This window comes from Oncorhynchus mykiss, chromosome 6, assembly GCF_013265735.2.
Source record: "Oncorhynchus mykiss isolate Arlee chromosome 6, USDA_OmykA_1.1, whole genome shotgun sequence".
Taxonomy (NCBI): Eukaryota; Metazoa; Chordata; class Actinopteri; order Salmoniformes; family Salmonidae; genus Oncorhynchus; species Oncorhynchus mykiss.
Genome location: NC_048570.1, coordinates 81,158,872 through 81,174,824, shown reverse-complemented (window position 1 = coordinate 81,174,824; position 15,953 = coordinate 81,158,872). Strand labels below are relative to the sequence as shown.

The 15,953-nt window shown below is 44.0% G+C and overlaps 1 protein-coding gene across 6 annotated transcripts in view; it reads left to right on the top strand.

Moving 5' to 3' along the window:
* The window catches only part of LOC110515651 (dmX-like protein 2), a 111,618-nt gene that overhangs the window by 90,572 nt on the left and 5,093 nt on the right, over positions 1-15,953 (top strand). For all 6 annotated transcript variants that reach the window (XM_036981080.1, XM_036981082.1, XM_036981079.1 and 3 more), the window contains 8 exons: positions 3,491-3,577; positions 4,414-4,535; positions 4,612-4,756; positions 7,431-7,491; positions 10,880-11,007; positions 11,518-11,595; positions 12,462-12,553; positions 12,649-12,701. In XM_036981080.1, coding sequence (XP_036836975.1) covers positions 3,491-3,577; positions 4,414-4,535; positions 4,612-4,756; positions 7,431-7,491; positions 10,880-11,007; positions 11,518-11,595; positions 12,462-12,553; positions 12,649-12,701 — 766 coding nt within the window. The remainder of the gene's footprint in view (positions 1-3,490; positions 3,578-4,413; positions 4,536-4,611; positions 4,757-7,430; positions 7,492-10,879; positions 11,008-11,517; positions 11,596-12,461; positions 12,554-12,648; positions 12,702-15,953) is intronic.

Sequence of the window (15,953 nt, the reverse complement as noted above, 5' to 3'; positions counted from 1 at the left end):
CCAACACGACCAGGGTTTTCCAGAGCTTCACCTCACCATTACTACTCACTAACCCAACACGACCAGGGTTTTCCAGCGCTTCACCTCACCATTACTACTCACTAACCCAACACTACCAGGGTTTTCCAGAGCTTCACCTCACCATTACTACTCACTAACCCAACACGACCAGGGTTTTCCAGAGCTTCACCTCACCATTACTACTCACTAACCCAACACGACCAGGGTTTTCCAGAGCTTCACCTCACCATTACTACTCACTAACCCAACACTACCAGGGTTTTCCAGAGCTTCTTCACCTCACCATTACTACTCACTAACCCAACACAACCAGGGTTTTTCAGAGCTTCTTCACCTCACCATTACTACTCACTAACCCAACACAACCAGGGTTTTCCAGAGCTTCACCTCACCATTACTACTCACTAACCCAACACGACCAGGGTTTTCCAGAGCTTCTTCACCTCACCATTACTACTCACTAACCCAACACAACCAGGGTTTTCCAGAGCTTCACCTCACCATTACTACTCACTAACCCAACACGACGAGGGTTTTCCAGAGCTTCTTCACCTCACCATTACTACTCACTAACCCAACACAACCAGGGTTTTCCAGAGCTTCACCTCACCATTACTACTCACTAACCCAACACGACCAGGGTTTTCCAGAGCTTCACCTCACCATTACTACTCACTAACCCAACACGACCAGGGTTTTCCAGAGCTTCACCTCACCATTACTACTCACTAACCCAACACTACCAGGGTTTTCCAGAGATTCACCTCACCATTACTACTCACTAACCCAATACGACCAGGGTTTTCCAGAGCTTCACCTCACCATTACTACTCACTAACCCAACACTACCAGGGTTTTCCAGAGCTTCACCTCACCATTACTACTCACTAACCCAACACTACCAGGGTTTTCCAGAGCTTCACCTCACCATTACTACTCACTAACCCAACACTACCAGGGTTTTCCAGAGATTCACCTCACCATTACTACTCACTAACCCAACACTACCAGGGTTTTCCAGAGCTTCACCTCACCATTACTACTCACTAACCCAATACTACCAGGGTTTTCCAGAGCTTCTTCACCTCACCATTACTACTCACTAACACAACACGACCAGGGTTTTCCAGAGCTTCACCTCACCATTACTACTCACTAACCCAACACTACCAGGGTTTTCCAGAGCTTCTTCACCTCACCATTACTACTCACTAACCCAACACGACCAGGGTTTTCCAGAGCTTCACCTCACCATTACTACTCACTAACCCAACACGACCAGGGTTTTCCAGAGCTTCACCTCACCATTACTACTCACTAACCCAACACGACCAGGGTTTTCCAGAGCTTCACCTCACCATTACTACTCACTAACCCAACACGACCAGGGTTTTCCAGAGCTTCACCTCACCATTACTACTCACTAACCCAACACTACCAGGGTTTTCCAGAGATTCACCTCACCATTACTACTCACTAACCCAATACGACCAGGGTTTTCCAGAGCTTCACCTCACCATTACTACTCACTAACCCAACACTACCAGGGTTTTCCAGAGCTTCACCTCACCATTACTACTCACTAACCCAACACTACCAGGGTTTTCCAGAGCTTCACCTCACCATTACTACTCACTAACCCAACACTACCAGGGTTTTCCAGAGATTCACCTCACCATTACTACTCACTAACCCAACACTACCAGGGTTTTCCAGAGCTTCACCTCACCATTACTACTCACTAACCCAATACTACCAGGGTTTTCCAGAGCTTCTTCACCTCACCATTACTACTCACTAACACAACACGACCAGGGTTTTCCAGAGCTTCACCTCACCATTACTACTCACTAACCCAACACTACCAGGGTTTTCTAGAGCTTCTTCACCTCACCATTACTACTCACTAACCCAACACGACCAGGGTTTTCCAGAGCTTCACCTCACCATTACTACTCACTAACCCAACACGACCAGGGTTTTCCAGAGCTTCACCTCACCATTACTACTCACTAACCCAACACGACCAGGGTTTTCCAGAAATCACATTTGTAACATTCCTGGAATCAGGAAGGAATAAGAATCCGTAATCCTTAAACCAGGATTTCTGAAAAATGTAAGAATTTGGGGAAAGTTAGCATAATTTTGCAACCTTACCTACTACCTAACCTAACCTAACTCTCACTAACCCACTATCTCATCACCTCACTGTCACTATAACCCACTAACTCATCACATCACCTCACCCCAATGTCGGTCACTAACCCACTACCTCATCACATCACCTCACCCAAATGTCTGTCACTAACCCACTACCTCATCACATCACCTCACCTCATCCCACTGACAAGGTCTGTCACTAACCCACTATCTCATCACCTCAACCCACTGTCTTTCACTAACCCACTACCTCATCACCTCCCCCCACTGTATGTCACTAACCTTATCACCTCAACCCACTGTCTGTCACTAACCCACTACCTCATCACCTCAACCCACTGTCTGTCACTAACCCACTACCTCATCACCTCAACCCACTGTCTGTCACTAACCCACTACCTCATCACCTCACCCCACTGTCTGTCACTAACCCACTACCTCATCACCTCCCTGTCACTAACCCACTACCTCATCACCTCACTGTCACAAACCCACTACCTCATCACCTCACCGCACTGTCACTAACCCACTACTTCATTACATCACCTCACCACACTGACACGGTATGTCTCTACCCCCACTAACACACTGACATGGTCTATCTCTACCCCCACTAACACACTGAAACGGTCTGTCTCTACCCCCACTAACACACTGACACGGTCTGTCTCTACCCCCACTAACACATTGACACGATCTGTCTCTACCCCCACTAACACACAGTCTGTCTCTACCCCCACTAACACACAGTCTGTCTCTACCCCCACTAACACACGGTCTGTCTCTACCCCCACTAACACACGGTCTGTCTCTACCCCCACTAACACACGGTCTGTCTCTACCCCCACTAACACACGGTCTGTCTCTACCCCCACTAACACACGGTCTGTCTCTACCCCCACTAACACATGGTCTGTCTCTACCCCCACTAACACACGGTCTGTCTCTACCCCCACTAACACACGGTCTGTCTCTGTCTGGTCATTCCTTCTATAGCTGGGCCTAAAGTCTTTCATTCTTCTGCTGCTGGACCCATTCTTCATCTCTTCCTAAATACTATCATCCCCTCTGTAATTTTGACTTATTCCAGCCCCTCTTCCAGCTCTGACAGAGAGGTGTCACGTGGACCTAACCTGCATGTGCTCTCTGAGTGCTCACTGTGTCACTGCTGTGTGTGGCTGTGTGTCAGTGTAGGGGTGTTGTGATAGTGTGTGGCTGTGTGTGTATGCTAAGACATTGTGTGTCTGTGTACAGTATGTATGTACCAGCTGTACTAAATGATGGCGGGTGCTGTGATAATGTGTTCCAGGTGGAGGGAGACTTAGGCTACCCAGGAAGGAATGCTAAGATCATCCACAAGGAGTCTGACATCATCATGGCCTTCGCCATCAACAGGGTGAGAGACCTCTGCAGTGCACACAGACACCCACACACAAAGCTTTCCCATTTGATGAACATGGCACCTGAATGTCAAACTACGTCAGGTTTTAGAGTCCGACACCATAGAGATAAATGAGTAGAGTGGATTCCATTAGACTGGCCAATAAGGCCACCAGTTAACATATAACAGTCTAAGCCCTGTCTAATTTTATACTTTTTTTTTTACATCTATTTAATCCCTTATTTTTGTCACTAAACAGTCTCCATATATACTTCCATAAATGATTTTAAACTGGTACCGGGGGACCTTCAGACTGGACTTGTGAGACCTGTGGACGTCCTAGAGCAGAACAGCCCATGTATACGTGTTCCTGAGAGTCACCTTTACACAGATCAGTGTTTAGCCCAAACTGTTGGGACCCTACAGACAGAAGTTGGCAGATCGGCAGTATCGGCTTCAGACCAGTCCCAAGACGCTTGTGGGGGCCGTAGAGCAAAACGGAGAACACCATCGTGTTCCTGAGAGTCTCCTCCGTAAAGGGATTTTTGTCCAAACCGTTCCGTCGCTACAGACGATTTTGTGAGAGTACCGATTTGCTAAATAGATTTCCACATGGACGTGGACATCAGCCTTAGGGGGGTTAACACACACTTCACCACATCTAAATGTTTCTGTACGTTGGAATGTGGTATACATTTACTGGCCTCTTCTCTCCCCCCTCCCCCCTCTTCTCTCCCTCCCTCCCCTCTCTCCCCCCTCTTCTCTCCCTCCCTCCCCCTCCCCTCTCTCCTCTCCCTCCCTCCCCCCCCTCTCTCCTCTCCCTCCCTCCCCCCTCTCTCCTCCCCCTCCAGGCTAACACCAATGAGATAGTGCTGGCGTCCACTCACGACGTGCAGGAGGTTGATGTGTCTACTCTGTTAGCTGCTCAGCCCTACACCTGGATAGGAGAGGACTTTGACAAGGAGTCACACAGGTCAGTACACTGTTACACACACACATACACATATACACATATACATACATTGTGTTATACTTCTTTCTCTCCTCAGTTCTGATGACGTGGACTACCGTTCTTCCCACACTAACGTTGCCCAGGCCTCCTCTACCCCGTCCCACTTCAACCCCAAAGACATGGCAGCCTCTGCATCCATGCCCTGGCTGGGGAGTGGGCAGACCAGCATGGGTGCTAGTGTGGTACGACACACAAACATCCTCCACTCACTCACACACTCACTCACACACACACAAAACATCCTCCACTCACTCACACACAAAACATCCTCCACTCACTCACACACAAAACATCCTACACACACAAAACATCCTCCACTCACTCACTCACACACACACATACACACACAAAACATCCTCCACTCACTCACACATTCATTCACACACATACACACACAAAACATCCTACACACACAAAACATCCTCCACTCACACACACACAGATGCATAGTATAATCACACACAGACACACACACACATACATACAGTGTGTGTATATAAATACACTACCGTTCAGAAGTTTGGGGTCACTTAAACATTTCCTTGTTTTTGAAAGAAAAGCAAATTTTTTTTGTCCATTTAAAATAACATCAAATTGATCAGACATACAGTGTAGACATTGTTCATGTTGTAAATGACTATTGTAGCTGGAAACGGCTGATTTTTTAATGGAATATCTACATAGATGTACAGAGGCCCATTATCAGCAACCATCACTCCTGTGTTCCAATGCCACGTTGTGTTAGCTAATCCAAGTTTATCATGTTAAAATACTAATTGATCATTAGAAAACCCTTTTACAATTATGTTAGCACAGCTGAAAACTGTCTTGCTGATTAAAGAAGCAATACAACTGGCCTTCTTTAGACTAGTTGAGTATCAGGAGCATCAGCATTTGTGGGTTTGATTACAGGCTAAAAATGTCCAGAAACAAATAACTTTCTTCTGAAACTCGTCAGTATATTCTTGTTCTGAGAAATTCAGGCTATTCCGTGGGCCAGCATCCCGGAATCGCCTCTCCACTGTTGGCATTGAGACTGGTGTTTTGCTGGTACTATTTAATGAAGCTTCCAGTTGAGAACTTGTGTGGTGTCTGTTTCTCAAACTAGACACTTGAATGAACTTGTCCTCTTGCTCAGTTGTGCACCGGGGCCTCCCACTCCTCTTTCTATTCTGGTTAGGGCCAGTTTGCGCGGTTCTGTGAAGGGAGTAGTACACAACATTGTATGAGATCTTCAGTTTCTTGGCAATTTCTCGCATGGAATAGCCTTCATTTCTCAGAACAAGAATAAACTGACGAGTTTCAGAAAAAAGTTATTTGTTTCTGGACATTTTTAGCCTGTAATCGAACCACTAATTCTGGATCTCCAGATACTCAACTAGTCTAAAGAAGGCCCGTTGTATTGCTTCTTTAATTAGAACAGTTTTCAGCTGTGCTAACATAATTGTAAAAGGGTTTTCTAATGATCAATTAGCCTTTTAAAATTAGATTAGCTAACACAATGTGCCATTGGAACACAGGAGTGATGGTTGCTGATAATGGGTCTCTGTACGCCTATGTAGATATTCCATTAAAAATCAGCCGTTTCCAGCAACAATAGTCATTTACAACATTAACAATGTCTACACTGTATTTCTGATCAATTTGATGTTATTTTAATGGACAACAAAATGTGCTTTTCTTTCAAAAACAAGGACATTTCTAAGTGACTCCAAACTTTTGACATTTCAGTTGAATGCATTCAGTTGGACAACTGACTAGGTAGAGTATCTCCTTTCCTACTTTCCATTTACTTGGACCTTGTCAGTGCAGTGTAGTCCAGTGAGAGAGGTAGTAGTCTGTACTGACCTGTAGAGGGACACAGTACTCAGGAGTCAAACCTCCGTCCCAGCCTGTCTGGCTCACAGCTCACCACTCTAAACTCAAGGTCCTGTCTGTTTATTATGAAAACCCCTTCCTATTGTCTCTCCCCACACTGCTCTGGTGTCATAGGAAATATGTGCAGCAGTACCTAGCAGAACTCATCAGAGTACTGTAAAACAGTACGGTTGAAAGCAAGCAGACAAACGTTCTTCTTTTAATGTCAGAAGTCATTGTCTCACCCTATTCCTCACTCGCTGTGTCTGAACCGAGGCCCGCTAGCTGGACCTAGTCAGTCCAGTGAATATGGACACTGCTTTATCTATCTCAGGCCAAACATACAGAGAGTTGAGGACTAAACAGGCTGGTAGATGAGTCTATGTTACCAGAGATAGGCAGTGTGTGTGTTTGTATGAGAGAGATGGGAGAGTATCAACACACAGATACCCAGCTCTCACAGCGTCTCCTCGGCTGCCCAAGGTACAGGCCTGCGTCACCGCATCAACACTTCTCAAATATGTCCCCATTCAAGTGATAATTCTTCATGCTACAGTCAATATGGAGTACCTTGTACCAGAAGTATAAATATGTCCTATTCTAGTGATAATTCTTCATGCTACAGTCAATATGGAGTACCTTGTACCAGAAGTATAAATATGTCCTATTCTAGGTGGTGAGTCTTGGTAAGGCCAGACTGTATGTGTAAAACAGGTCCCAGTTCAGATGATGAATCCCCTTTAGAGTGAAAGGTTGTAGAGTAGTTTTAATGAACTAAAAGAAAGACCTGCCCACTGCTCTGGCCAGTATCACTTCAGTTTATGAAGCTGACGTATCGGCATGTTGGCCTTCATCAGAGCTGTTTCAGTTCAAAGAAATGTCCTAGTTGACTACTGAAGTCCGTAGTGTAGGGCATCACTGTGTATTGACTGAATGTTTTAAAGACTGAGGTTTCAAATGAAGTTTGATGTATTAGGTTATTTGAATGTTGTTTTTCAGATTATGAAGAGGAACCTGAACAATGTGAAGAGAATGACCTCCCACCCCATATTCCAGTACTGTAGGTACCATCTAATGTATACAGTACCATATACCACTACTAGGTTATATACAGTATGCCACTACTAGGTTGTATACAGTATACCACTACTAGGTTGTATACAGTATACCACTACTTGGTTATATACAGTATACCACTACTAGGTTATATACAGTATACCACTACTTGGTTATATACAGTATACCACTACTAGGTTGTATACAGTATACCACTACTTGGTTATATACAGTATACCACTACTAGGTTATATACAGTATACCACTACTAGGTTATATACAGTATGTCACTACTAGGTTATATACAGTATACCACTACTAGGTTGTATACAGTATACCACTACTTGGTTATATACAGTATACCACTACTAGGTTATATACAGAGGAACCTGAACAATGTGAAGAGAATGACCTCCCACCCCATATTCCAGTACTGTAGGTATCATCTAATGTATACAGTACCATATACCACTACTAGGTAATATACAGTATACCACTACTAGGTTATATACAGTATACCACTACTAGGTTGTATACAGAGGAACCTGAACAATGTGAAGAGAATGACCTCCCACCCCATATTCCAGTACTGTAGGTACCATCTAATGTATACAGTACCATATACCACTACTAGGTTATATACAGTATACCACTACTAGGTTATATACAGTATACCACTACTAGGTTATATACAGTATGCCACTACTAGGTTATATACAGTATACCACTACTAGGTTGTATACAGTATACCACTACTTGGTTATATACAGTATACCACTACTAGGTTGTATACAGAGGAACCTGAACAATGTGAAGAGAATGACCTCCCACCCCATATTCCAGTACTGTAGGTACCATCTAATGTATACAGTACCATATACCACTACTAGGTTATATACAGTATACCACTACTAGGTTATATACAGTATACCACTACTAGGTTATATACAGTATACCACTACTAGGTTGTATACAGAGGAACCTGAACAATGTGAAGAGAATGACCTCCCACCCTATATTCCAGTACTGTAGGTACCATCTAATGTATACAGTACCATATACCACTACTAGGTAATATACAGTATACCACTACTAGGTTGTATACAGTATGTCACTACTAGGTTGTATACAGTATGCCACTACTAGGTTATATACAGTATGCCACTACTAGGTTGTATACAGTATGTCACTACTAGGTTGTATACAGTATGCCACTACTAGGTTATATACAGTATGCCACTACTAGGTTATATACAGTATACCACTACTAGGTTATATACAGTATGCCACTACTAGGTTATATACAGTATGCCACTACTAGGTTATATACAGTATACCACTACTAGGTTATATACAGTATGCCACTACTAGGTTATATACAGTATGCCACTACTAGGTTATATACAGTATGCCACTACTAGGTTATATACAGTATGCCACTACTAGGTTATATACAGTATACCACTACTAGGTTATATACAGTATACCACTACTAGGTTGTATACAGAGGAACCTGAACAATGTGAAGAGAATGACCTCCCACCCCATATTCCAGTACTGTAGGTACCATCTAATGTATACAGTACCATATACCACTACTAGGTTATATACAGTATGCCACTACTAGGTAATATACAGTATACCACTACTAGGTTATATACAGAGGAACCTGAACAATGTGAAGAGAATGACCTCCCACCCCATATTCCAGTACTGTAGGTACCATCTAATGTATACAGTACCATATACCACTACTAGGTTATATACAGAGGAACCTGAACAATGTGAAGAGAATGACCTCCCACCCCATATTCCAGTACTGTAGGTACCATCTAATGTATACAGTACCATATACCACTACTAGGTTATATACAGTATGCCACTACTAGGTAATATACAGTATACCACTACTAGGTTATATACAGAGGAACCTGAACAATGTGAAGAGAATGACCTCCCACCCCATATTCCAGTACTGTAGGTATCATCTAATGTATACAGTACCATATACCACTACTAGGTTATATACAGTATACCACTACTAGGTTGTATACAGTATGTCACTACTAGGTTGTATACAGTATGCCACTACTAGGTTATATACAGTATACCACTACTAGGTTATATACAGTATACCACTACTAGGTTATATACAGTATGCCACTACTAGGTTATATACAGTATACCACTACTAGGTTATATACAGTATACCACTACTAGGTTGTATACAGTATGCCACTACTAGGTTATATACAGTATGCCACTACTAGGTTATATACAGTATACCACTACTAGGTTATATACAGTATACCACTACTAGGTTATATACAATATGCCACTACTAGGTTATATACAGTATACCACTACTAGGTTATATACAGTATGCCACTATTAGGTTATATACAGTATGCCACTACTAGGTTATATACAGTATACCACTACTAGGTTATATACAGTATGCCAATACTAGGTTATATACAGTATACCACTACTTGGTTATATACAGTATACCACTACTTGGTTATATACAGTATGCCACTATTAGGATATATACAGTATGCCACTACTAGGTTATATACAGTATGCCACTACTAGGTTATATACAGTATGCCACTACTAGGTTATATACAATATGCCACTACTAGGTTATATACAGTATACCACTACTTGGTTATATACAGTATACCACTACTTGGTTATATACAGTATACCACTACTTGGTTATATACAGTATGCCACTACTAGGTTATATACAGTATGCCACTACTAGGTTATATACAGTATGCCACTACTAGGTTATATACAGTATGCCACTACTAGGTTATATACAGTATGCCACTACTAGGTTATATACAGTATGCCACTACTAGGTTATATACAGTATGCCACTACTAGGTTATATACAGTATACCACTACTAGGTTATATACAGTATGCCACTACTAGGTTATATACAGTATGCCACTACTAGGTTATATACAGTATGCCACTACTAGGTTATATACAGTATGCCACTACTAGGTTATATACAGTATGCCACTACTAGGTTATATACAGTATACCACTACTAGGTTATATACAGTATGCCACTACTAGGTTATATACAGTATGCCACTACTAGGTTATATACAGTATGCCACTACTAGGTTATATACAGTATACCACTACTAGGTTATATACAGTATGCCACTACTAGGTTATATACAGTATGCCACTACTAGGTTATATACAGTATGCCACTACTAGGTTATATACAGTATGCCACTACTTATACAGTATGTGTACTATACAGCATACTGACGGCCTGTACACAACACTGTTTGAATGACGGGTCTGTTCCTTCAAACAGGGGAATTTCAAACATTTCCTAATGTTTCTGTGTTTGTGTATTAGATATGACTGGGGCTCAGGACGGCAGTGTCCGTATGTTTGAGTGGAACAGGCCACAGCAACTCATCTGCTTCAGGCAGGCAGGCAATGCCAGAGTCACACGCCTCTACTTCAACTCACAGGGAAACAAGGTCCACACAAAGACACACACACACACAGACAACAATACTATTTTTCATCCTCAGTATTATGATTGTGCTGATCTCTCTGTGTTGGTCTCTGTTTCTATCTGTCTGTCTCTCTCTGTGTCGCTGTCTCTCTGTGTCTGTCTGTCTCTCTCTTCCTGTCGCTCTCTCTGTATCTGCCTCTCTCTCTGTCTATCTCGCTCTGTCTTTCTCTCTGTCTCGCTATCTCTCTGTCTCTCGCTATCTCTCTGTCTCTCGCTATCTCTCTGTCTCTCGCTATCTCTCTGTCTCTCGCTATCTCTCTGTCTCTCGCTATCTCTCTGTCTCTCGCTATCTCTCTGTCTCTCGCTATCTCTGTCTCTCGCTATCTCTCTCTCTCTCCACGTGTCTCTCTGTCTCTGTCTCTCGCTGTCTCTCTCTCGCTATCTCTGTCTCTCTCTCTCGCTATCTCTGTCTCTCTCTGTCTCTTGCTATCTCTCTGTCTCTCTCTCTTTCTGTCTCTGTCTGTCTCTCCAGTGTGGTGTATCAGATGGAGAAGGCTTCCTCAGTCTGTGGCAGGTCAACCAGACCTCCTCTAACCCCAAGCCCTACGTGGTACGTAACACACACACACACACACACACACACTGGTGCTTGAAAGATTAGGGATGGGGGTTTTACAGAGGGTGGGAGAGTGAGAGAGTGGGCGTGTGTGAGTGATAGAGCGATTAGGAGTGATTGATTTCCTCTGTCTGCTTGGCTGAGGCTAACACAGCCTTCTATCTCCCTTCCTCTCTCGCTCGGTCTGACTCCCCCTCTGTTCTTTCTCTCCCCCCTCTCTCTGTCTCGCTCTCTCTCTCCCTCTCTTTCGCTCTCCCTGTCTCTCTCTCTCAATCTCACTCTCTCTCTGGATCTCCCTCTCTCTCTCTGTCTCTCTCTCGGTCTCTGTCTCTTTCCCTCTCTCTCTCTGTCTCTCTCTCGGTTTCTGTCTCTTTCCCTCTCTCTCTCTGTCTCTCTCGGTTTCTGTCTCTTTCCCTCTCTCTCTCGGTCTCTGTCTCTTTCCGTCTCTCTCTCGGTCTCTATCGCTTTCCCTCTCTCTCTCTCTGACTCACACTCTCTCTCTGTCTTGTTCCCTCTCTCTCTCTCATTCTCGGTCTCTGTCTTTCCTTCTCTCTCTCTCTGACTCACTCTCTCTCTCTGTCTCTCTCTCTCGGTCTCTGTCTCTTTTCCTCTCTCTCTCTGACTCACTCTCTCTCTCTCTGTCTCTTTGCCTCTCTCTCTCTCTGTCTCACTCTCGGTTTCTGTCTCTTTCCCCCTCTCTCTCTCTCGGTCTCTGTCTCGTTCCCTCTCTCGGTCTCTGTCTCGTTCCCTCTCTCGGTCTCTGTCTCGTTCCCTCTCTCTCTCTGTCTCGTTCCCTCTCTCTCTCTGACTCGTTCCTTCTCTCTCTCTCTGACTCACTCTCTCTCTCTGTCTCTCTGTAGAGTTGGCAGTGCCACTCTAAGACCTGTGGTGATTTTGCCTTCATCACTTCCTCCAGTCTCATCGCAACGGCAGGACAGTCCAACGACAGCAGGTCAGTATCAACATTACATATCAAAACTACACCAGTCTCAATACTGTCATAACAGTAACTCCAATGACAAACTCTTTTCTCCTTTTCTCCTCCAGAAATGTCTGCCTGTGGGACACTCTTATTTCACCTAGTAACGCCATGGTACATGGTAAGATTTAGTTGTAATTTCAGTCCTCCAGAAATGTCTTCCTGTGGGACATTCTTGTTTCCCCTAGTAACGCCATGGTACATGGTAAGATTTAGTTGTCATTTCAGTCCTCCAGAAATGAACATACAAAGTTACCACAGCAGATAAAACCAGCCAAATGAACTAGTTAGATGCCACAATTGTGTCTCCATTACATGAAAGATTAGGTGACCGATCAAATTTTGACTTGATCAAGCAAAGTAGAGGAGAGTGGGGTAAGTTAGGACATTTTTACATTCAGCATCACTCCGTCAAGGGAAATATAGACTTCTTTTTCACAAAGATATTTAAGCAATAAGGCATGAGAACTCTGAGAGTATTGTGTGATAACTCCAGACTAAGGGCTGTTCTTAGGCCAGAGGTGAAGAATGTAGCTAGCAGAGGTTCAATGATAACTCCAGACTAAGGGCTGTTCTTAGGCCAGAGGTGAAGAATGTAGTTAGCAGAGGTTCAATGATAACGAGAGACAAGAACTTCAATAAATAATGATTTAATAAATAATTTATAAATAGGCAACCAGAACTGGATGTTTGTATTTGTATTTATTAAGGATCCCCATTAGTTCCTTCCAAGACATCAGCTACTCTTCCTGTGGTCCATTAGTTCCTGCCAAGGCAGCAGTTACTCTTCCTGTGGTCCATTAGTTCCTGCCAAGGCAGCAGCTACTCTTCCTGTGGTTCATTAGTTCCTGCCAAGGCAGCAGTTACTCTTCCTGTGGTCCATTAGTTCCTGCCAAGGCAGCAGCTACTCTTCCTGTGGTCCATTAGTTCCTGCCAAGGCAGCAGTTACTCTTCCTGTGGTCCATTAGTTCCTGCCAAGGCAGCAGCTACTCTTCCTGTGGTCCATTAGTTCCTGCCAAGGCAGCAGTTACTCTTCCTGTGGTCCATTAGTTCCTGCTAAGGCAGCAGCTACTCTTCCTGTGGTCCATTAGTTCCTGCCAAGGCAGCAGTTACTCTTCCTGTGGTCCATTAGTTCCTGCCAAGGCAGCAGTTACTCTTCCTGTGGTCCATTAGTTCCTGCCAAGGCAGTAGTTACTCTTCCTGTGGTCCATTAGTTCCTGCCAAGGCATCAGCTACTCTTCCTGTGGTCCATTAGTTCCTGCCAAGGCAGCAGTTACTCTTCCTGTGGTCCATTAGTTCCTGCCAAGGCATCAGTTACTCTTCCTGTGGTCCATTAGTTCCTGCCAAGGCATCAGCTACTCTTACTGGGGTCCATTAGTTCCTGCCAAGGCAGCAGTTACTCTTCCTGTGGTCCATTAGTTCCTGCCAAGGCAGCAGTTACTCTTCCTGTGGTCCATTAGTTCCTGCCAAGGCAGCAGCTACTCTTCCTGTGGTCCATTAGTTCCTGCCAAGGCAGCAGTTACTCTTCCTGGGTTTCATTAGTTCCTGCCAAGGCATCAGCTACTCTTCATGGGGTCCATTCGTTCCTGCCAAGGCATCAGCTACTCTTCATGAGGTCCATTAGTTCCTGCCAAGGCAGCAGTTACTCTTCCTGTGGTCCATTAGTTCCTGCAAAGGCATCAGCTACACTTCATGGGGTCCATTCGTTCCTGCCAAGGCATCAGCTGCTCTTCATGAGGTCCATTAGTTCCTGCCAAGGCATCAGCTACTCTTCCTGTGGTCCATTAGTTCCTGCCAAGGCATCAGCTACTCTTCATGAGGTCCATTAGTTCCTGCTAAGTCAGCAGCTCCTCTTCCTGTGGTCCATTAGTTCCTGCCAAGGCAGCAGCTACTCTTACTGGTGTCCATTAGTTCCTGCCAAGGCAGCAGCTACTCTTCCTGTGGTCCATTAGTTCCTGCCAAGGCAGCAGCTACTCTTACTGGTGTCCATTAGTTCCTGCCAAGGCAGCAGCTACTCTTCCTGGAGTTCATTAGTTCCTGCCAAAGCCGCAGCTACTCTTCCTGTGGTCCATTAGTTCCTGCTAAGTCAGCAGCTTCTCTTCCTGTGGTCCATTAGTTCCTGCCAAGGCAGCAGCTACTCTTACTGGTGTCCATTAGTTCCTGCCAAGGCAGCAGCTACTCTTCCTGGAGTCCATTAGTTCCTGCCAAGGCAGCAGCTACTCTTCCTGGAGTCCATTAGTTCCTGCCAAGGCAGCAGCTACTCTTGCTGTGGTCCAGTAACATTAAGGCAGTTGATGTTGTGTATCCCTGGGAATAATCCGAATTTATGTAAACATTACAGTTTTGAAAACATAGCTTGGCCAAAAAAAAGTGGTCTCCCGTTTATGGGGTAAGTTGAGCATAGGAACAGGGTAAGTTGAGCATAGGAACAGGGTAAGTTGAGCATAGGAACAGGGTAAATTGAGCATAGGGAACAGGGTAAGTTGAGCATAGGAACAGGGTAAGTTGAGCATAGGAACAGGGTAAATTGAGCATAGGAACAGGTGTAAGTTGAGCATAGGAACAGGGTAAGTTGAGCATGGGAACAGGGTACTTTGAGCATAGGAACAGGGTAAGTTGAGCATGGGAACAGGGTACTTTGAGCATGGGAACAGGGTAAGTTGAGCATGGGAACAGGGTAAGTTGAGCATAGGAACAGGGTAAGTTGAGCATAGGAACAGGGTAAGTTGAGCTGCCTACATATTCTGTACCTATTTAAACTATGTCTGTCTTTATTTCCCGATCACAATTCATCACAATGGCTTGTTTGTCTTTGAGTCATTTTAAGCATCTGTAAACACGGATTAACACCTCTAACTTTGTACTGGTTTGAACACATTTAACATAAGCCCTGGTGTTACCTAATATCCCAGCGATACTATCTCGCGCTACACCTGGAAATAAAACACTTCATGTTGCTCAACTTGCCATTGGCTCAACCGTTGGCTCAATTTATCCCATTCGCTCATCTTACCCCAAGGCAAACATTTTACTATATTAGCCCACACAGATACAAGGATGCACTTTCATGCTAGGTTTAGGTCCTCATACTGAAGCTTATAGAGAGCCCAACTGATGTGTAGAACAATCTTTAAATGATCTACTTTAGTTTAGATACAAGCATCATGAAACCTCTAACACAATTCATTCATTTGACTTAGTGAAAATCCACTTTTTTAAACCTTGCTTACCACTTTTTCACAGACTCCATGAAATGATGTCCTCTTCCTAAATGTTTGGTCAAAGTATACATTTTGTTTATGGTTTCCTAGAAACAAGGGCTGGCTCAACTTACCGTTTGGTTCAACTTACCCCACTGTCCCCTGTATTAGTG